Below are 24191 nucleotides of genomic sequence, written 5' to 3'. Positions count from 1 at the left end.
ATTAGCTAGAGTTGAGCTGGGAGAGGAGCCTCTGTGAGCAGAACAGAGGGAGAGGAAGGGGTCGTACGGGGGGTGAAAGGTGGGCTGGTCTGCATGTATGTGTGAATATGTGGATCGGGGTGGGGGGGTGTTTGGGGTGGGATTAGACTGTAACGGTCCAGATGGAGTGTGTGAAAACTCTAAGGGTAGACAAGAGGCATAAGATAGCATGCGTGTCTAACCTGGATGAGTGTTGCTGGGGTACAGAGGAGAGGAGGCAGTGGTGGCCGTGGTGCTCGCGGGGGTGAAAGGCACGGAGAGCTGAGCACTCAAGAGCTGCAGTCGTTCCTTCTTCATAGTAAGAGTTCGGATTTGTTCCTCCAGACGCCGGTTTTCCACCTGCAGCTGGTGCAGGGACTTCAGCATTCCCAGAACTGGACATAATAGCGCACACACACACACAAAACATACGCATCAAGTTTTGACAGCATAACAGAAGTGGTTACAAACCACCGAGAAGAAGTCTTTGAGAAGCAGCGAGCCCAATACCACAAGCGCAAAAACTAGTTTGGTACACGTGTGGTTCAAGACCTCCAGAAAAAACGACAATGCCAGACCTCCGCTCTTGGAAAATCACATGGCACTGATCGGTGGCCAGCAAACCCGAGCGAAATGCGAACCAGATGCACTGTCACCAAAACCGCGTAACTGGTCTCATATCAGCGGTGAACAGAAACACAGCCGTCCTACCACTTCCTGCTCCGTGCGCTTGTCAGACTCCCCAGCATTGCCAGAAGAGCCTCTATCACAACAGAAACAGCTGCTGCTCATTCACACAACTGTGACACTACAAACCAACCTTCTGCTACCGAGAGATACGCTAACCTCCACACTAGAATTACTTAGCTGATCATGAAACTACACAAGTTACACAGACAAAATATAAGTAATGAAGCTCATAATTACTGTGCTATTAACCAATACTTTAATTGCTTACATTATGGAGACAGATGCACTTACAGGCATCTAACAAGCATATTATTTGACTGACATGCTGTAAATTTACGTTTATGATGCAAGGAATTATTTTCGGTTTATATAAAACATTTTTCAATAAAAGCAATAGTCCCAAGTTTATCCCTACGCACCCTGAGATTAAAATGGACAAATTAGACTAAACATAAATGTAACAATTTTCACAAGTAAAGCCAAATTTCAATGACCATAATTAATAAAGGCTTTTAGCATAGCATATTAATGTGAAATTAATTTAAAATGCCTTTTGATATCTCTACAAGCTTCTCTTCTAGAATATGAAATTATTATAATAAGAATTAGTTGATTTTGCATGCAAGTCAAACGTGTTGTTCTGGGTGGGTTTAGTATGGTGTTTTGCGGTTTGCTAAGGTGTTCTGGGTGGTTATTTACTGCCCCAGGTCAAGAGTCAACCTGCAAGTCTCTATGACATCCTAGTCTCTAAATCTGGTGCTGCTTTTCGTTTAATGCAAGTTCACCAAATATTTATTTTGATTACCTTTTTTTGCTCTTTTATCAGGTGAAAATCCTAAGTCTCATATCACCATGTGTTCATTCCAAAATTATCCCATGGGGGTTTTCAATGTTTAAGTAAAATAAGATCTATATAACTTGACGATACTTGGACATTTTGTGGCATAACAAAGTGCATTCACTCACAATCCAAACTTAAGTAGTTACTTAAACCTAACTGCTTCAAAATTCACATTTTCAAAATGAGTACATGTAATGTACATTGTAGAGAGATGGTTATGTGAAATCTACATTGTAAATCTTGAGGAAACCAAAGGCGGATTAGATGTCCAGGTTCAATAGTGTATACAGAAACAACAAGCATCATTATACACGTGAGAAAAATAAAATAAAATCATCTCACCATCTCCCTGTGAGCCCTGTTGTAGGAGAAACTGCTGTCCTTCGTTCCATTGGCGTTCCAGCAGCTGGTCGATGCTGGTGGCCACCGGGGGCAATGCATCCGAACCAGACCCGAGCCCCGGAACCAACGGACCTGACGAGTCATACCGGACATGAAGCCCACTTACCGGAAACCTAAAGCCATTTACAGAAAACAAGTGAGATATCTATACACAAGTTTATCAAACATAGCTCAAATAGTCTCATCATGCATTTAACATGGAAATGCATATCAGATCTGGTCACAGTGGTACAATTCAGGTTATAAATAATCAGCTTTCGCTTACAAACACTCAATAGACTAGACTGCTGCTATAATAACAACACAGTTGAACTCCTGGTCTGGCGTCCTGCCTTCAGAAGCAGATGCGCTGCTCAGTAAAGCCAAACAGAGTTCACAGCTTGATCGAGTGAAAGAGCCTGGGCCTGCCTCTCTGACACCATAAATCTCAGTACGCACTTGTTTGGACAGACAGCGATCTGTGTTATTATGAATACTTCCAGCTCTGGGCTCTACATCAGGGCTCTCGGGTGAGTGGGAATCTGTCTCTGAGGTAATTACGGCTGGGCTGAGATGTGCTCCTCAAGGCAATAAATCTCCAGCACAGGACTGTGAAGCCATATCCTCCTGCATGGCTGCTCCGGTGTGGATCACAGAAACGGCACATACAGATACTCGCAGTTAATCTGAAGATGGTGCAGAACTTTCCCCAATGCGATTCATGGACTAGAGACATGTCGTTGTTTTTTTAAGTTTACATTTTTAACTTCAGCGTCATGTTTTTAAAACGCTGTCTTCTGCTCCAAAAGACGCAAGATGTGAGATCAGCAGACAAATACATCCGTCTAGCACGTTGACATGGAAAAACAATCGAAAAGCAACAGAGTTCAAAAATTTTATTCGTGTGAACGGCTTCTTGTACCTTCAGTAATGAAAAGGTTGTAATACAAATAAACAAGCTCAGAGTTTATAGCAATATTGTGCTAAATGCATTTCTCAAACTCACATTACGACTAAAAAGACCAAACTGATCTGAAAAGTTGAAAATAATATTTAGTTTATTTTAATATCCATACACTAAAGCAGCAATGAAAGTACACCAAATAAACCCCCTTCTTAAATAACAGAAGCGATCTAAATGAAACAGAAAATCAACATACCTTTTCAACCAAACATATTATATCCTTTTTTGTGCAGTATATATATATGCTTCCGTATAAATCCATTTTATATTTAATCACAGCGCAAAAAAGCCTACACCTCAGGTTACAGAAAATGAATGCAATGTTTCTTTCTGCGTTCGAAGACATCTCTGCCACGTTGAACTCTAAAGCCGGTTTGTAACTGCGATATGGACAACAGCTGCGAGCTCAAAATGCACGCTGTTCTGAAGGAGAGAAACTGAGTGAGTGAATAAGTGTGGTCTGTGGGGGAGGAAGGGAGGGCGAGCCTGGAGGAGGGGAAGTCTAGCTCTGGAATGTAAATAGGACTTACCGAGGGGAGAGGTTTGTCTTTGGTGAGTTTCCTCTTCTGGAGAAGCCGAGAGCTCCGTCTCCTAGCTCCTGATCTGAAAGGTAAACAGAGAGCAGTCGATAAGGAGCCGGCGTGAAGATGTGGGCGTTAGAGGACAGGGACAGGCAGCTCGACCCAAAGTGAGCCTGGTAGCCATCAGATCTTCCTCACAGAAATCCATCTAGAGTGGTCTCTCTGCCGGCTCAGCTTGCACACTGACACCACTGAGAGTGTCACGGAGTCACCTCTCTCTCTCTCCCTCCCTCCCTCCAGCTCTTTCTTTCCTGTGGAGGCTCCCTTCACCCTGCCTGCAGGCCCCATGCCAGACACTGCTTTTCATTTTCGGCAGTGAAAGTAATGAATCACATATGCGCCTCGCCAAGCACAACCCCCTCCCTCTTTACTCTCTCTCTCTCTCTTTTTTTTCTCCCCACCCCCCTCTAGTCACAGCTAGCCAATCCCATTTTTCTCTTCCTCCCAGCATCCTTCCCCCTGCTTTTCCTTTTCCACCCCATCTTATTCTTTTTAACACTTCCCAGCCCACTACCACCTCGAGCACAGGCGGACTCCAGTGGGGGGGTATGGGCACATCAGAACGAGCCGCTCAAGGTCTGGTCTGACTTATTATAGTGCTGACCTCTTGCCTGACCCTGGAACAGCCCCGGGGCTGCAGTGCAGACTGGACCCGAAAGCATCGGGTATCACTTTACAAAAAAAAAGTGCTCTGCTAAAGTAAACAAGCCTTGTGTCACAGCCTCAATGATAATATTATACTATTTTTTTTATTTTTTTACCGTTTTTTTTTTTATTAAAAGAAATTCCAATATCTAGACAACAGAGTGGCCCACAGATGATAGATACCTGACATTAAATGACATCAAATTTGCTGAATGTTTATAAAATATTTATTCAAAAATGCACTAAAAATAAAAAGTACACGTATATTACTACCATTAATTTATATTATACATTACATAATAAAGTAGATTAGATATTATAATAGATTTACATTTAGAATAGGTTAATATCTTTTTTTATATTTATATACTATAAACATTTTACACAAATTTACATGTGTGTGTGTGTGTGTGTGTGTATACACTCAACCACTCAAAAAAATATCTTATGCTGCATTTATTAGATCAAAAATACAGTAATATTATAAATTATTATTATTGAAAATGAAAAACTAAAATCTATTTTAATATATTTTAAAATGTAATTTATTTCTGCAATGGAAATTGATTATTTTTAATATTGAAAACAGAAATAGAAAATATTTTTTTTTTAAATGCCTTCATCACTTTTGATTTAACACATTCTTTTGAATGAAAGTATTATATCCTTTTTTTAAATCGTACTGACTTCAGAACGAATATATATCAAAATGTTGACACAAGCCAAATTATCAGCCCACTCAATATGCGTCCTATTTTAAACGTGCTGCGCTTTAAACTAATGCAAGATAAGAACTGGGCTTATGCTAATAGCATGCAAGCTTTGCAGTCTCGAGCGATGGTCTCTTTAAGGACGGGTGTTCTTCCCCCTATTGTTAGTCAAATGACCCCCTGACCTCTGTTTGAGGAGGAGGGCATGACTGATCCATTATTCCTCAAAGGCTGTGTTCCCCCTTTTTCCTATCTCTCTCTTGCTTTCAACTGGCCCCCACCCCAACCCCCATGACAGGGTCCTGCAAGCCCATTCGCTCATGACTGAGCCCCCAGGGTTTAGGCAGGGTCCGGGGAAAGTGTTGAGACGTCCGGGATGGAGGGAAGGAGAAGGGAGAGGCTGAGTGTAAGGTAAGCCTGCCTCCTAAACCCAGGGCAATCCCCTCTGTGTCATCACTGCGGTCATTGTGTAGATTAATGAAATGTTTGAGTGGTAGCACGCTTCATTTAACAGGTATGCACACTTTCAGCTTTCTTTCCTGGGGAGAGTTGTTCTCTGCCTCTCCCTCTCTCTGCGACCTGAGGAGGTCAGGAGGGGGGGTTCAGCTGACCACACATTCCATATGCACAGGAGAGCGGAGAAAGAATAGGAGGAAGAGGAGAAATGGGAGAAGCAGGAGGGAAGGATTTGAGAGGGTAATCCTGTGCCTATGGGAGGTACCGGCTAAAGATCAGTGTGGTTCCTCATCTGTGTGTCTCACCTGCTGGGGAGCCCTCAGACTGGGCGATCAGTGCAGCCATGGCGGAATTCGGATTCAGCCTGTTTCCGAACATATGGGTTGGCGCCAGGTTAAAGGATCCCGGGACAGAGTTTGACTAAGGAAGAAACAAAAAAAAAAAAAAAAAGAAAAGAGTTAGACTATGGAACACTATCAAATTCCAAATGCTGATTGAGTGCAAGTATGTGTCTCTGCATGTGTGCATATGAATGCGTGCAAGAGCACTGAGCCAAAGAGCTGGATGATAAAACTCCATGTCAGCCGTATTTCCTGTGAGCCAGGAGAATTGGCTGATCCTGCAACAGCAGATCCTCAGCCCTGAACAACATACACACCATGTGCTTCTGGAGCTAATTATTTAATCCAATTACACCATTTCCCTAATAATGGGTGGGATTGGTTTCGGTGTTGCTTCTGAGGTAGCGGTATATGTGCAACAACAAACTTGGTGCACGGTGGAAACCACACAAATGTTCACAAGATTTGCACTTAAATAGCACTTTTGCAGTGGAATAATGTTGTTAATAGCAGGGAACTGTTGGGAAAATTGAAGAGGTTTTATTCAAATTTTATATAAATATAGATGATTACTCCTATTTATTCCAATTTACAGACTACACTTCCATTTATTCAGCAAGGACACGTTAGATTTCTCAAAAGTAAAAGTAAAGACATTTATTTATTACAAACGATTTCTATTTTAAACAAATGTCAATTCACCAAAAATCCTAAAAAAAATGTTTCACATCTTCCACAACTCAATTAAGCAACATAACGGTTCAAAACAGGTAATAACAGTAAATGTCTCTCGACCACCAAATCAGCATATTAAAATGATTTCTGCAAGATCGTGTGACACTAAAGTCTCAAATAATGACTGCTGAAAATACATTAAAATCCAAAATTAAAAAACTAAATTGCACAATATTACTATTTTCCCCCCATCAAATAAAGATAGCCTTGGTCCTTTAAAAAAATAACAAAAAAAAGTCATACAGTGCTTATTTTCATCAAATCAATAAATTCTTTCATTTTTCTTTGCTCGCTTTATCTACATCAATGCCTTACCTGATCCAAACAGAAAATAATGCTAGCTGAAATTACAATGTATTGGATTTCTTCTGGTTACTGTACAATAACGTCTTTATGTGTAACTTAAGGACTTCTGACTCTATTGGACTGAAACCCATTTAGTGGAAATCACTCCTACAAATGACCACTGAATAGACTATAATAATAAGCTATACAATGCCAACATTTAAACCAACCTTGAAAACATGCTTCTTTTATGCATCTTATACTAAGAAATAAAGGAAGTAAAAATGTCAATTATGGTGCTAAAACATGGAGCAAAAGGTACTTAAATCCTAAACGTGACACAGAATTAAAACTGCCTTAGCTACTAAAAAAAACAAAAAACAAAAAAACAACTTGTCTTTAATAACAATAAAAATGGTCTTCAAATTCTTTACATTTTATGTCTACAAAAAAACAAAAAGTGATATCCTACATTCCCCGGGCCCCTCATGGCCCCTCAGGCCCTCCCCATTCCTCAGACTCCTCTTTCAGTCCGTGTGGAGAGAGGAGGGAGCATGACCAGTGTGAAGAGAACCCCTCATCCCACTACACAGCTCTCTGTCCAGCCTGTCAGCCCTCATCCCGTCAGCGAGCTCAGCTCAATGCACCCGCACAGGGAAAACAGGGACAGCCAGATTGTTTGAGGCTTAGGGCTCTCAGCACCATTTTGGAGGTTAACGAAGACTGGGACAGAGGTTGGCCTAGGGGGTGTGCGCTGGGGTCGAAGGTCACTGCTGCACTGTTTGAAAACACTACATTTTTTTCATCCAACCAATCCACAAATGGAGAGTTAGGGATAGTGAGGAAGGAAATAAATATCTCAGGGATGCTCATGCTGACAGAATAAAAGATGAGTGTTTGATAAATTATATTCAACAAAACATGATGTTATGCATAAAAATAAAAATAAAAGAATTCCATTCATGACCTGATAAAGTTTTAAATGCATCACAGTTTACTGATCTTCTGACTATAACCTAGTGAAGAAAAAAAGCTCATTGTATTGTGTCTCCTATGCCATAAAGCTTAGGACTGATGGGGATATTTGCAGTCGTGTGTTAGGAGGGGCTGGTCTGCTGGGAGCCCTGCAGCATTAAGGCCATCAGTGGGTCTACTTCATCTCCTAATGTAAGGCCACCCTGCCTGCAGAGAGGGCAGATCTGCACAAACAAAGCCCTGTTGCCTGGAAACTACGGGTTGCTACAGCAGCGCAAGTCAAGACAAAGATGCTCAGGAGAGCGGCAGCGATGGTACTCCGTCTCTAGTGCGCTTCCAAAGAGCTCATTTGGAGCTGCGCTGGAAGCCTGTAAGAATGACTTGACTTTATTACTGTCATCTGAACACATGCAGTAGTTCATCCATGTGCGGGAAGGATTCTTAAGTCACTGATTTATGAAGGTATTTATACATAATTCTTTATAAACTTATACATTTATTCACTATATCCATTCGCTTTTAAAAGCACTGTTCTTCCAAACTTTCTATTCATCAAATAATCCAGGGACATGTATCACAGTGTAAACTAAAAAGCAAAAAACGTTTCGACATTGATAAGAAATGTTAGTGTTATCGTGTGAAAGTTATGCCATTTATCTCACAATAATGTCATGTCTGTTTATTTGACCACACATACTGCTCAGACTAGTGAAATCAAAAAAGTGTATTAACAAACAGAATCGAAACATGGCGTTTATTCGATAAGACCATATACATAAGAAGTCAGAAATACCCTAATTGTCATACAAGAGCTGAAAAATGAGATCTGAAGTGACACACTTTACTTGTCACACTGAAATGTTATGTATCATAGATGGTACCACAATGCTATAAAGTAGGGCTGCACAATATTGGGAAAAAATGACATTGCTATATTTTATTTTTATTCAATATATATTGCGATATGAAATCTAATCAAATTTATTCTTACAAACAGAAATGGGGTGAGCACACTTACATTCTCATTTTAAATTATTTAAACATCGACACCATCGTATTGTAAAGATAGCCTTCCTCATACTGTTAACATCCTGCTGCGATTATATAAATATTGCATTATCTATCACAAACTCTGGCACTTGCGAACCAAACTCATTTGTTCTGTAGAAAGAAAAAATCCTTCACAAAGAAAAATAGGAGTTACTTAATATATAAATAGCTGCACCCAACATTTACATCTGAGCCTTTTTGGAGTTACTATTTGTGCCATGAACATGCTCAAACAGCATTTATCTTGATAAAACTGGAGCAAATTAGCACCGGTACAAAGAAGATAAGTATAATTCTATTTAATGGGTTAATTTTGTAAGAGATGATGTATAAAGAATATGTGTGTGCTGAAAGCTCTGTGTGATAAGCAGTACAATATTTGTTCGCAGATGTTGATTTTTTTTTTTTAAATCTAGTTATGGACTTTTTGCATATACACGACTATTCAAACATGTGGTGTTAGTAAGATTATACATTCTTTTGAAAAAAATATTTTATTCTCACCAAGACTACATTTATTAAAAAACAAACAAACAAAAAACCTAATATTTTCAAATATTATTACAATATCAAATAATTTATTCCTATGATGGCAAAGCTGAATTATCAGCAGCCATCATTCAGCCATCATTCAGCATTCATTCAGCCTTCATTGACACTTGATAATTCAGAAATCATTCTAATATGTTGGCGCTCAAGAAAACTAAATATATTTAAACAGTTTTAAATTTGAATCGAAATAAAAGCACCTTAAATAAAATTTATTTTAGCCTGGAGTCACATTTTAAGGCTTGTGATAATTGTAATCTTTCTTATATTAATTTGCCCATTTCACCAAAAACAAATCTGCATTGAAATAATTGAACAAACATATACAGAGTGAGCACTGAGCATGAATATGTAATAAGGTCCATTAAACACTTACATGTGTGGATGAGGTGCTGGTGAACGGGGCGGTTGGAGGCAGCGAGGTGAGAGTGGGCATGGAAGTGACAACTGACTGATGAGCAGGTAACTCGGAGTTGGATCCGGACAGAGACCCTCCAAACACCGCACCGGGCAATGGGCAGGCTACATCACTACTGCTGGGGTACGAACCTGCAGAAAGACAGCAATTACAGCAAATGATTAAAGTGAAACAGCAAATTTTCACTGATAATTGACCCATTGGCCAAACATTCTCTTTTGGTTTTCACATAGTCAAAAATAACATTGTCTTGTTTATCAGCAGGAAATCTGGCAAAGCAACTTCGGGGATGTTAAACAAATAATTAATTATGCAATTACGGGAATTACGCAAGGATTTCAATACCATCATGCCCGACCTTATCTCAGACAAACTGACCCAGCTCTCCGTGCCCACCTAACATATGTCAGTGGGTCACCAGTTTCCTGACAGACAGGCAGCAGCTAGTGAGGCTGGGCAAACTCACATCTAGGACTTTCATGACCAGCACTGGTGCCCCTCAGGGATATGTTCTCTCCCCACTGCTCTTCTCCCTGTATAAAAACGAATGCACTGCAAAAGAGTGGACTCCCCTCACTCACCATGAAGAGCACTGTGACCGCAGTGGAGTCATTCAGGTTCCTGGGCACTCACATAGACTTCATTGCTAAAAAAGGCCCAGGCGAGGTTATACTTCTTTCGCCAACTGAGTAAATTAAACCTGGTTTAGGAGCTGCCGAAACAGTTCTACTAGGCTATCTTTGAGTCTGTCCAGTGTTTATCTATAGTTGTCTGGTTTGGTTCAGAAACCAAATTAGACATCAAGAGACTACCCTGGATAGTCTGGACTGCTGAGAGGATTACTGATGCCCCTCTGCCCAACCTCCAAGGCCTTTACAGCTCCAGAGTGAGGAAAAGGGCTGAGAGCCTACTCTCTCTCCGAACTATTGCCTTCTGGTCAGCGCTACAGAGCACTGACCACCAGAACAGCCAGGCATAAGAACAGTTTTTCCCACAGGCTATATTCATCCTGAAAAATTTAAAGTCCATCATAACTGACACGTTTATAAAAAGCCTCTGGAAACTGCACATTGTGAACTACATAAACTGTACACAATACAATAGCTGTACATGCATTTAAACAACAGTTTTTTTCTCTATATTTCTAACTCTGTATAGTGCATTATTATTAAATTTTCTATTTTCCTTATATCAGTGTTCCATTTCATTTTGTCTCTTCTGTGCAATTCTATGTATGTCTGCAATATCATGTATGTTTGCACTATGTGTGTACTTCTGCACTGGAAGCTCCTGTCACCAAGTAAATTTCCTTGTGTGTGTAAAACCTTGGACACCTGGTAATAAAGCTCTTTCTGACTTCTGAGTTCTGAAATCAATGCAGGTTATGAACTGTTATCTAGTGGTAAAAACGAAGTTTTAATAGCTGTAAGGGCAACCTCTGTCCTCTAATATAGATTTCACTGGTTATCCAGCTTTCTCTCCTACTGCCCCTGAGATGAACTTTGTGGACTTTGAATGTCTTGTCTGACCAGGCCCTTGTCACAGCAGACATCGAGAGCAAGCACAAAGCGTTTTGGGGTCCTCTCAACATCCACTCTGCATCCGCCTCCCGGTGACCCAGAAAACAGTTACCGGAATCTGTTGACTCACTATTTCTTCTGTAAAAATGACTGAGGGCTTTTCAGGCAGGCCTGGGGAGGAGTGCAGCCCATTCATATTTATGTGCCGGTTCATGACATGCATGCTATTTCTTGTTGCTGTTGTTTTATTGATTTTTTCCCCCTTTTCTCTCTCCCTCCTCCCCTACCACCATCTCAAGTAAACCCAGCTGATGGCCCAGGCTGACCCATTGCAGGAACGAGAGAGGCCCCCTTGCCACACAAAGGAATGAATGGCTCACGGCAGTCTACATTCACTGGTGAAACAAGGAAACATTGTTGGGCGGAGAAGTACCACGTGAAGCATTTAAAATACCAAGCTCCAAACTCCACATAGGGCATAAGTAATCGAGAAAGGAAGCCTGGATATCACTGTGGCACGTTATTCCATTTAATCACAATTGGTTTTAGCTTTGGCAGATTTGTGAATACCAATGGCTACCTTGGCTCATTAATGATTAGATTAATCTTTAAATCAACGTGTTGAGCTGGTAATCTGGTTAATAATTACAATTTTAGGAAAGGTCAACCAATGGAGCATTTGATTAGAGGTTACAAGACATGAGCGACCAAACAAAGCAAGGACAAAGATCCTGTTATCTGGTGCAGATCGAACCCCCCCGATCGATAAGGACTTAACATCTCCTCCTGAAACCCCCCTTATCAAATCAGGGGAAGAGAGGGGAAATTTCAAATTAGATTAGCCAGGATTTCAAGTCAAACCCCTGTCTCCTCTCTCAGTAGAAAATCCATGCGAGTTCAGAGGGAGGTTAATGACGAGGATCAGAGTCTGATAAGAATCCCAGCGCTTTCTTTACAGCCGAAGAGAAGAAAGCAGGGACTGATTCGAGGTATTGTTGCATGCTGGCAGAACATATTTAGGCCTTTGACGTGGCAGATGTTTTTATTTTTAATGTGGTATCTTGAGCAGTTATCAATGTCTTGAAATGTTTCGCGTTGGGTTACTAGCTTCAAGATATGTTCTATCACAAGCAAGCAGTCGGGGTTGACATCTCTAGAGCATGCAGACTGAAAGTGAGGATAAGTTATAGCGCATGAATTCAGTTAATGCAGCAAATGCATGCACTGCTCAGGATGCCTCCATAGTTTCATCCCGAGTAAGAAATCCAGGGATAGAGTGATATATTGAAATTCTATCATTATTTGTATTAGGTTGTTCCAAATCTGTGCGACTTTTTCAGAGGAACATAAAAGATATTCTAAAAACGTCTCAATGTTTTGTGTCCATGTAAAACTCAATGGGGTCCAAATGTTGACTTTGAATGTGTGGTGTGAAAAAAAAAGAAAAGATTTTTCAAAATCAGCTGGTTCAAAAAGTGGAAGAAAAATCACACACTGTAACATGTTTTTGCATTTAAAAATGCAAGACGCAGGGCAACGAAAGCGAAAATGCAAGGTCTAGAGACATTGTTTTAAAAACGTTGAACTTATTTTAACTTGAGTCCCATGTTTTTCTCCCATGAAAAACCAGCCATCCATAAAACAGAGAAAAAGGAGCTGGGAGCCACTGAGGAAGGGTGAAACAGATGAGATGGAGCACTCTGCTGTAGCCCTGCATTAGCCATGGCTAAATATTTACAGTCCAGCCAAATGCCATGAACAGGTGAGGGCTGCGATGGATGGGAGCACAAACAAACAAAAAACCCATATGGCCTTGAGAGAAGGGATATGGCAATAGTGAGATGGTAGATAATAGCAATGACAGAGAAAAAGACAGACCAGAGTATCCAAGTTCTAATCAGAAGGAAAGGAACTTAAAAACAAAAAACAAACACACCCGGATTGTTGCCAAGCAACAGGGCAGCGCCAAAGATAAGGCCCCTTTAACATTGCGTACACAAAGCACTTAGCTTAGCAGGTGAGAGAGAGGGGGGGGGGGGGGGGGGGAGGAAGTGCTTGCAAATGAGTGAGGAAGAATGGTGTGACCATGTATTTAGGCGTTCAGGCTCCAGATCAGTGAGCAGGAAAGCCAGTAGGGGTCAGGGCATTTCTACACACTATCTCAAGCCGTCTCACTCTGGATCCCGAGAGAAGACAACATCAGGGAGGAACAAATACAATTTGAACTAATTGCCTGTTAGGGGCTCCTTCCCTCCTCCAGCTCCCTTGTGCTCAACAGGTTAATGTGGATCTCTGTGGAGATTCAGCGGGCCACTCTTAGCTCTCAATCAGGTAGGAATGAGGAAGCACTTTAGAGAGCACCTCCATCCACTTTTACCCTAATGAGCTTCAGCACAGACCAAAGCAACATCATGCTGGTTCCCAGGCCTCTTTTCGAGAAGAGCAGACCTCAAATGGATTCCTTTTATTTATTTTTTAATAAACCGAGATGGAAAAAATTCAGGGAAACATTAAGATGAATCACATGAATTGAACAATGCGATATTGAAAAGATCCTCCATGTGTAATTCCTGAAAAATAATTATCTCAGATAGACCAAAACATGGCAATTAATAATAGCCTATGTTTATAAGGTTCTATGCACATTTATGAATAAGAGTCCGTGAACAACTGCAAATGTAAAAGAGCAAGAGAAAGAAAGAAAGCTAGAAAAGAACTAAAAATTTAGATTTAGGAGTATGCAACATATTTAAAAAGACAATCATGGCAGACTTCACATGTAATTTGAAAGGAATGAAAATGAGGAATTTGAGAATTACATATATTTTTTTGACTTCATTAGCATTATTGTGGTTTCATGTAAGCATCATGAAAACACAAGGAAGAAATGGATCCATCCAAGTGCAAAATTCCTGGGGATTTAAACTCTTGACATTTGGTAACCACAAGCATTAAATCTTGTTGAGCATTAAAACTTGTCAATGCAAGATAACAGAAATGTCAAAAAAAACTTTCAGGGTAACCTGCAAGACAATATCATAGATGCCTATGCTTAATTGTGAGAAACAATTAAAATATGATTAATTTTGCAGCCCTAAATCATTCTAATGCCCCGTCGTTCTTATAGTCCATAACATGAAAATATATATTATTTACTGTGGTTTTAATTATATGTGCATCCCTGGTGTGCACAGATGAATAATTCACAATAAAAAGATTCCATTTGAATTTGACTGAGATCTGTTTTTGATTGTAAAGCACATATTTTTCTCTGCTCACCTGGTCCAGCAGACGGGGAGCTGACAGTCATACCCTGTAAGCTTCCATTCCTGAGGAGGGATGGGGACTTCTGAATCCCCAGACTGCTGCTCCCAGCACCCACTGCTCCCACACCTCCTGTACTGCTGACTGCACTCCCGCGGCAGGCCGTGGTGCTCATAGAGGATGGCGAGGGGGAAGTGGATGAGGGCATTGTGGACCCGTGCTCTCCTGTATCAGTGGTTTTACTGTCCTGGGTGGTGAAGCACGGTCCATACCTGTTCCTCCAGTTCCCTCTCTTCTTCTTCTTCACACCATCCTCACCAGTAGACGAAGACGATGTCGCAGAAGAAGAGGATGAGGAGGGCTGGGGTCTTTTGTAGCCTGCTGAGGCCAGGCCTCCGAGCTCTCCGGCTGGGTGACAGTTTTCGTAATGCTTGCTTGAGCTGGTGCTTTGGGGGATGGATATCATGCTGAAGGTGTTGAGAGCCACCATGCCTTCAGAAGCTGCATTTTCTGCACCACCCTTCACGTGACAACGGCTAAAGGATGGAGGTGTGTACGAGTCACCGGCTCTTAGGCTGGGATCAGAGAAGCTGAGGAAATCAGATGTGGGCTGGACCACAGACCCACTAGTGGCTGATTTATTGCTGCTGTTGCCTAATAAAAGACCTGAGAGAGAAAAAGGAAGACAAAGATGAAAGCACACCGTAATATCACAACCACATTGACAGAGAGACAGCATAAACCAACAGAGAGGTGGCACGTGGTCGTAAAACTAAGACCTTTTCGCAGCCACAATGTCTTAAATAGACAGAAACACAACATAGCTGGAGCACCGCACTTCATCATCTTTACTAAGAGCTTGTAACGCAAAACAAAAACTATAAATTCTGTGCAGAATAGTTGAAAATTTTTTACCAAATTAAACGCTAGCATCCAAAAAAAAAAAAAAAAATTATTATAAATTCTGAAAAAGTTTGTCATGCTTAATATGTTTGTTCAATTCATGATACATATTTTTTGATGACTAGAAAGTTCTAAAGATCAGCATGTATTTAAAATAGAAATATTTTAGAACATTAAAAATGTATTTACTTTTAAATAATATAATGCATCCTTGCAGGAAAAAAGTACTAATATCTTTTTAAAAATCAGTGCCCGGTTGCATGAAATTCCTTAAGCTAAGAAATCCCTTAGATATAAGGTTAAGGGTACCCTAATACCTTTAGTGAAACTTGGGTTGCAAGAAAAAACCATAAGGGTTTCCTCAAGGAACTTAAGGCTGTTATTAAGTTTTCCCCCTTAATTATCTAAGTGTTCCCTTAAGCGTTGCTACAAAGTCCTTGGTGACCATTTCACCTTAATAAATTTAAGGGACCAAAACAGCTCTCCTAAGTCAACTTAAACTCAAAATACGATGGCTGATTTAGTGTTAATTGAAGAGGAGGAAATACCAAGGCATGTTTTTAATGATCGTAATAATCCCTTGGAGACGATGAATGGTTGATGAAAGGCTGAAAAGTATTATTATTACTATTATAACCACTAACGAAAACAATAATTGCCTTTTCGTCCTCTGTTCAGTTTGGTTTACGTTTTTTTGTTTTCTGTTACGTTTGTCCTCTCCATAGCAAAAATATATGACTACAAGTGTGATTTTAGCAAGGGTTTGGCTTTGTGCTTCGTTATGTTCTGTTTACTGTTAGAGGTAGTAACTATAGCAACTGCGGTGATCTTTGCCGTTTGTTGTCAGAAACTACTGTGAAACGCTTTGTATAAACACTTAGGTAAGGGTGACAGTTAAGAGGTTTCTTGCAATGCTCTTAATGAAATCCCTTACCTCAGGGAATTTTTCTCCCTCAGGGAAACCTTCACTTAAGGAGTTTCATGCAACCGGGCACTGACCGTTTGAATGGTAATGTACTTTAGCAATTTCAAGTATTTTGTGAATAACTAAATTTAGCTATCCAAAATAAATACCAAAAAAACCCTCTCCAAAATGTGGAATGACTTGACAGTCATTTTTTATTTGTCCTGATCCATTAATTTATTTAAAAAAAAATTATTGACTTGACCAATTTCATAAGCAAAAACATTTTTGAAAAGCACGAACGATTAAGGTATGTATTATTAGATGAAAGGTGTAAGGAAAATTTTACTTGGTCACACCACATGAAATTAAATGTAAATATTTTGCTGAAATTTCCAAAACTATTAAACCGACATGTATACAAACGGTTTTAAGTTTAAATTAGATTTGGAAAAGATTCTCCCTTTTCTTATCAAGGATCTGGTTAAATCTCCACGAACCCAGAAAATAACCTACAGAACCTGAAATCAGGCAATGTCAACATCTTCCACACCTAGGTGGGCCAGTCAAACTTGCGGGAAGCCAAACAATCAGGTATGTAGCCAGGCAAGAAGGGTGACCCAGATTTAGGCGTTCAGGCAAGGACTCGTCCTTTAACCAAAGCCAGAGAAACTCCGCCGTGCATGTTTTTACAGCTGTGGCAGGAGGCTTCTGAGCCTTTACTCCCCAATTTTACTACGCAGTCTATCTCTTGAGCCTCCCGCTAACATTAAAACATGCGCAGAGCTTGCATGCCAGTTAACACATCTCCAAAATAAAGCAGTGTCACAACCAATAGATAACTAGCAGCATTCTGTATTCTTTCCAAAACACATCCATGAAGTTCTTCTATATCTTATCGCTGGATCCTAGATTGAACACTGCAAGAAATTTACTGTCATTCTTCTTTGAAGACAAGCTAAAAATGTGTGAAAAGAGAGCTGAACTTTAGCAAGTGAGCCACAGATCAACCTAAACTTTGTCTGAAAGAATATTTGATTTTATCCGCCTTTCTTATATCAACAACAGCAAGGTAATTCACAAATTCAGAATTATAAACAGCTTAACATATTTCCAATAAAACAGTCGTATGGCTCACCGACCCTGGATCTGTGTCGGGTTTGTCACAACAGCCCAGACAATATCACATAGTCCCAAGCAGAAGGTTAGACTCATAAATAATCACCACCATCTTTTGATCTCATTGAGAAAACACTGTGTTGTTTCTTCTTCCAGGGTTCCTTGAAGTTTCCCTTTAACTCCAGCGAGGAGGCCCCTGCCGTACTTTGACACATTAATGATTAGTCTCAATTTTCCAGACGTGACCTCTGCTTCAATCCCTCCATCTCACGGCTTGATAGCAGAAAGGAAGGGAACATGCGTCTCCTCTGACTCACAAACTACCCTCATAACACACTCACAATACACAAGAGACGCCACCCACGACCCAAACGGCTCTTAAAGACTCGCCGCTCCACATTGCAGCAGCAGCCAGTCAGACGACAGTCCTATCACACACACACACGCCAAGTTTATGTCTTCTGGCTTCCATCCAGCCCCGTCACAACAGACTCACTCTAATCTCACACACGTCAACACAAGACTTGAATCTGGCAGTTGCGTTTGAGAACATGCTAGTGAAAGTGAAGCTGGTATGTTTGGAAGCCTCACCTTGCTGAAAAGGACTGGTTGAGGAGGGAGCGGTGGATGACGTCGCTGTGGTGACCACAGGGCTGTGGGGTTTGCCCGGCACTGACTTGCGGCCCCTGGAGCCGGAGCTTGAGCTAGTGCCGTGACTGCTGGACTTCTTGCTTTTGCCATCCGAGCTCTTGCCATCAGAGGAGCTGCCATCCTTGGAGCTGGAACTGGAGTGAGGTGGAACTTCCTGGAAGTTGGCATTAGTGAAACGACCTCCGCTGTCGTCCAGACGCTTCTGGGTGGAGGTAATGGAGGCGACACTTCCGCCAGTGCTGCTGTTGTAGCTCTGTGGCCAAGAAGAGAAATTCACATATGACAAAAATAAATTAATTAATAAAATACAATATAAACTAAAAAGTACACACATGTACATATATACATTATATATACACACACATATATACACACACATATATATATATATATATACATACATACAAGTATATGTGTGTGTGTGCGTGTATGTATGTATATATAAACAAAGAGCTGAGTAGTAACTGATTACATGTAATCTGGATTACGTAATAAGATACCAAGAATTAAGTGCTTGTAATTGGATTAAATAACATTTTAAAATACTCTGAATCAGACTACAGTTACGTTTTTATCGATTATATGATTACATATTATTCCTACAACAGTAATACATTATTCATAATTTATTGATTTTCCCCAATTCCTGTTTTTCATCTTATAGATGTTCCTTTCTGAAGTAGCCGGCTACTTACATCTACTCAGAAAGTCTTTCAGTTTTGTGGACACAAAGACCAGTCAATACCATCAGCTGGCTACACAGCATTTGATTGAAAATAATTTATGATTTATTCAAATGTATTGCAACGATTTATCATAACTGTACATTTCTATGATATAATTGATTATTACCTTTTCATTAAACTCACAAACCCCCTGCAGTTCCTTTACAACGCCCAGTTTGGGAAACATTGATGTAATCTTAAATTCACCTCATGATGTTAATAACAGATGAAATAAATGTTCTTCCTCTGTATTTTTATATCAATTATGGTACAAGATTATCCTATTCAAATCAATGTGATAAACAAGTTAGGTCAAGCGTAATCAAAAAGTAGTCTGACTAGATTACCTAAAATGTAGTGGATTATGATACTAATTACAATTTCTGTCAAGTAATTTGGAACCATTAACGGATTAAAATGTGTAATCTACCCAGTTAATAGAATAAAAATAAAAATCATCCATGAACTCACCTTCTCAGAGGCCACCATCATAGCTGGCACCAAGGAAGGTGACATTTCCAAAGACTTTTTGTGCTTTGGTTTGTGACGATCTCTTTCTTTATGTTTCTGTGCAACAACACAAACAACAACAACAACATTAAATGAAGATGGTACCGCAAACGCTTCAACTAAAGCCAGTAGAGCTTGGGAAGGACTTTAGCCTACACTGTCATTTTCTGAAACAAAGAAAGAAATAGAAATAATGATTCTGAACAAGTCAATCATTTGCAAGCAGTCTTCAAACCCAGCAAGGAGAGCCCCTTGTTCTGTCCATTCAGATCATCATATAAAGAAAAAAGAAAGATGGGTAAGGTTTCACACTGCAGGCCTGACCAGAGTCTATTGCTGCTTAATTTACACTTCGGTCTAGTGCCGTGCTCCACACAGCTCGATTTGCGCTCGAGAAGCAGGAGCGTGAACAAATTTACACCTCACACTCCAATCGAACACCTCCAAACTCTCGGTTTCTGTTCTTAAGAGTGAGGCTGTAAAAATATGCAGTGATCATGAAACATTCCTAGAGAATATTTACACATTCCCCACTGGAGCGATATACAAACGTCTAGCTTTTTTTTTTTTTTGCCATTTCTGCCATCTTCAAGCCATTGTCTAAAATGGACAATTATTCTGAACATGTTAACGGTTTACACTGCTTCTCAGTGCAAGAGGCGGTGACAATTCCAAAGGCCCTCAGGCTAAAGTTTTTCAATGAAAATGAAAATGAGTTTCCGCTTCCTTGACACCATTTACAAATTTTCCTGCATATACTATTTTAAAAGCCATTTTCTTAAAATGGAAAAATCGTACAATCTTGAAATGAAGGTTTTGAATAAGCACCCTGGCAATTTTTTTAAATGTGTGGAAAAAGATTGTATTATATTGAATACTCAATATATATTGATTTTAATTCACAACCTACATATCCAAATGTCACTGTTTTTGTTATGCTTAAAAATCATTTGCTCATGCTCTAGAAGAAATAAAATAAAATCGCAAACCAGTTTGCAAAGACAAGACTTCAAGTAATTAACTTTGTTCCAAAAGATGTTGACAGGGCAGGTGTTTTCGCGAGCTTTCTTTTTTTTGTTTTTAATTAAAAAAAAAAATTCATGACACTACTTGGCTTTATGAATGGAGAAAAGAAAAATACACAGTATAACATTCATTTTATTTCCATCAAATAAATAAACTGAAACTTTATAGATATGCAGACCCTTATGTGATGACAAAACGCAGGTATGAACTGCTGTTTACTGGTCTAATTACAATTCTGACACAAACTTCTTGCAAGAGTTTGACATAAGACGACAGCTATCTTAATTATACAAAGATGAATAGTTCAGGCAGAGGACACAGCAAAAGAGAGAGAACAAAAAGCCAAGACATTTATCATAATTGATCAATTCCTTCAGCAGATTAGTGATATGTAGGAAATCTCTTACAGTATGAACAAAGACACGACTCCAGAAGCTTCAGGCTAAGTATTAAAATTCAACTATGTAAATTAATAAATAAAATAGATCTTCAAATAAAAAAAAGTTTAAATACAAAAAGACACTAATCATCCAGAAAAACAAAGCTAAAATGCCAAACAGATCAGAATTTAAGATACGTGAGGAGGAAGAGAGATTTTCTTCCCAGATGCTGTTCTCGACAGCTTCTCGGAGCACATTTGAACCAGCTGCAAATTGAGAAGCTTTTAGCCTCTATTGTTGTTTGGCCCTGGGGTTTGGAATTAGCTAGGTATACATCTGAGCCCCCCGACCTTTGACCTGGGAATGTGGAGTAGGGGGGGGATGGGCCCCCTTTGCTAATGCAAATCAGGCGCCGTAACAATAGCCATGGAGGAGCACAGAACACTCCACAACACCATCTTCAAGAATACGGCTCCAACCGGAATCACTGTTCACATCAAGCCCTCTCAGACGAAGAAGTTAAATAATCAGAATAATTCTGGGAGAAACTGCTTTAAATGGCATCTCATATTGAATCTTTCTCTAGCCTAGATTACACAGGCTGCAGTCTGTCTTTGAGCAGCTTGACAGAGCACCATCCACTCCATTTTGGCATGCATTTCCAATGCAAACTCATTCAAACCAATTCAAATAATTACAGAATTTGTGTCATAACCAACAGCCTCGATTTCTGACCCCCACTGCCCGCTGTAAATGCACATCTGACTGTTTTGAGCTTTCAGATTTACATTAAAATACATGAATACATACCTTTCCTTGCTCCACATTACATTAAAGGGATTCATAATTACTGAAATTGTTATATATATATATATATATATATATATATATATATATATATATATATATATATATATATATATATATATATATATATATATATATATATATATATATATATATATATAAAAATGTGCATGTTTGATTCCACACTTAATTAAATTGTAACTTTATATGTAAGTTGGTAAGCTTGCAGAAAAGCCAAAATAAAAAACCATCATGTTTCAGAAGAATTACATTTTTTTTAAAATAAAATTTCATTAGATTCGATTAGATTAAAAATTTCACAACTAGAAAATAACTTAAGCAGAATTATTAAATAACGAAGACAAAAAAAAATCAGAACTGATAATAAGATATATAGTAAACATGTGAAAATAAATAAATGTAAATTCTTCCAACAAACATCAACAACTAAAAAAAACCCACACCAAAACATTTAAAGAAATGTCAAATCAACACAGAGTCATTTCAATGACCCGGGTCGCCTAGAAATAAGGCAAATAATGCAAGCGATCGCTGAATAAGATGTGTGGGAGCTGCTAGGGACAGGCAGAAAATGATCAATGACGATGGATAGATGTGATGAGCTCCTCCAAACGTTTCACACTATGAGGTCTGCTGGATGAGTATTTCAGATACTCCCGTTATTACAGCAAGAAGAAAAATACAGACAGAGGCACAATCGAAAAGAATTTCCACTCAGATCAGATCGTCTTCTGCTGTTACGTACACATGTATTGATATGAGGCCATATTACAGGACGTACACTTAATTGAATTAGATGAGAAGCGGACAGGGTTAATAATGCTACATATTTCATTCGGTACAGCTGCGTATAGAAAATTAGTGGAACAAATGTCTACACTGCCTATCAATACTGATTAAATGTACTTTTTTGGAACTAATGGCCATGACGGATGCTTTTCATTGAATACAGGACTCTTTATGTTGATAATTTGTGGCGGCACCAAAATACTAATCACTCTGAGTGATAAAAGGCACTGTTCTCCCTCCCGTGGCTTTTAAAGCTTTGTGGGATATCAAAAGTGTGCGTGAGAGGGGCGGCACAGGGTGACGGTGGCCTGTGCAATTTAACCAAAACTAATCACAGCGGTGCATATTTTGGATAAACAAGAGTTTTGGTTTTTTACGTTTACCTCATAGTCTGAAGTCGTGAGGAGGGGGGCATCAATCACACATGGCAGGAAGTAAGGTAGATCTGGAGGCTGCCTTACCTTCTTTTCCTTGTCATGGTGCTTATCCAAAGAGTGAATGGAAGAATCACTTAAGCTTTGAGCCCTACTACCACGGCCTTTGCTCCTTCTCTAAAAGGTGAAAGAGGAACTTCGAGTTACATTTAAAGTCTGTCGAATTATCTTTTGTCCCCTATTTCCTAATTCTCTCCTTTTCAGCACCAATGAAAACAGCCCTTACTGAGACAGGAAAGGAAACAAATAGAAGACAATATCGGAGAAAACAAAGAGGGAAAATCACAACGCATTGATAATCAATCAAGAGATTTTTCTATTTTGGTAAACTACGCCGTCAAAAAGCAGCATGCATTAGAATATTTTGGGTGGTTTGTTTATTTTAACAGTATGGCAGCATCCAAGGCTATAACTTTGAATTATATTTGATTTCTCCAAAAAACAAAAAAAATAATAATAAATAAACAAAATTCTCTTACCAACATTACCAGCATTCAAAATGACCAACTTTACATGTATTCTCTCAACACTATTTAAATTCTTCCTAATATTTTTTCTCAATTTATAATAATTATTTTTTTCCCCTTATTTCTTTTGAAGTCAATGGTCTCTAATGCTGGTATTGTCAACAAATGCCACATAGAAACCTCAGGTCACAGAATGGTCTTCGTTTACCAGCAGCCCACTGAAACAAAGGCCTACATGGAAAGTCAGCAGTTGGAAGCCAGCTACTGAACTATTAAACCAGGAGACTGTGCTGATGCTGTCAGTCCGTTAACATGGAGACAGAGACATGATGGTAACAGAGACATGATGGTGACAGAGACATGGTACATCCTGCAGAAACATCATGCTGTCATGTACGATGAATGACAACAAATAAGACTAGCAATGTGCTGTCACTTTATTCCAAAAAAATAAAATAAATAAATAATAAAAAATATATTTATAATAATAATAATAAATATATATTTATATATCTTCATTATATTTATATAAATGAAAAAATTAAAGCTTGTAGCCATTGTAAACTTTCCAAATATTAATAACCCTCTTAAAAATAATATTTTACTTTAAATGTAACTTACTCGTGTAATGGCAAAGCTATTAAATTTTATTCAGGGTCCAATGATCCTTTACAAATCATTCTAATATACTGATTTGGTGCTCAAGAAACATTTTTGTGCTGAACTGTGATATTGTTTCAGTATTTTTTTTTTTGATGATTAGAAAGTAATAAAACCGCTTTCTTTCAAATAGAAATCTTTTGTAACACAAAAATCTCTTTACTGTCACTTTTGAACAGTATTGTACATTTATTCATTTGTTAATCAATTATATAAAAATATACTCATATCGGAGCAAACAATGATGCTAAAGAGTCCAAATAAAAATATGGAGAAAAAAAACATCACCTGTAAAATATTAATGAATAAATAAAATCATAAGAAAAAAAAAATGCATGAAATACTCCAGCATCTAATGTCTGAATGAAATAA

General features: G+C 39.1%; 1 protein-coding gene across 6 annotated transcripts in view; it reads right to left on the bottom strand.

Moving 5' to 3' along the window:
• Positions 1-24191, bottom strand: part of LOC113066016 (protein AF-10-like) — a 46690-nt gene that overhangs the window by 4947 nt on the left and 17552 nt on the right. For 4 of the 6 annotated variants that reach the window (XM_026237573.1, XM_026237574.1, XM_026237575.1 and 1 more), the window contains 9 exons: positions 22720-22809; positions 19197-19292; positions 17941-18253; positions 14439-15089; positions 9598-9770; positions 5592-5706; positions 3425-3497; positions 1892-2064; positions 222-413 (listed from right to left, as the gene is read on the bottom strand). In XM_026237573.1, the coding sequence (XP_026093358.1) occupies positions 222-413; positions 1892-2064; positions 3425-3497; positions 5592-5706; positions 9598-9770; positions 14439-15089; positions 17941-18253; positions 19197-19292; positions 22720-22809 (1876 nt within the window). The remainder of the gene's footprint in view (positions 1-221; positions 414-1891; positions 2065-3424; positions 3498-5591; positions 5707-9597; positions 9771-14438; positions 15090-17940; positions 18254-19196; positions 19293-22719; positions 22810-24191) is intronic. The other 2 variants (XM_026237576.1, XM_026237578.1) reach the window with 1 other exon arrangement.

The sequence above is a fragment of the Carassius auratus genome, chromosome 49 (assembly GCF_003368295.1).
Source record: "Carassius auratus strain Wakin chromosome 49, ASM336829v1, whole genome shotgun sequence".
NCBI classification, from domain to species: domain Eukaryota; kingdom Metazoa; phylum Chordata; class Actinopteri; order Cypriniformes; family Cyprinidae; genus Carassius; species Carassius auratus.
This window is presented reverse-complemented; position numbering and strand designations above follow the sequence as displayed.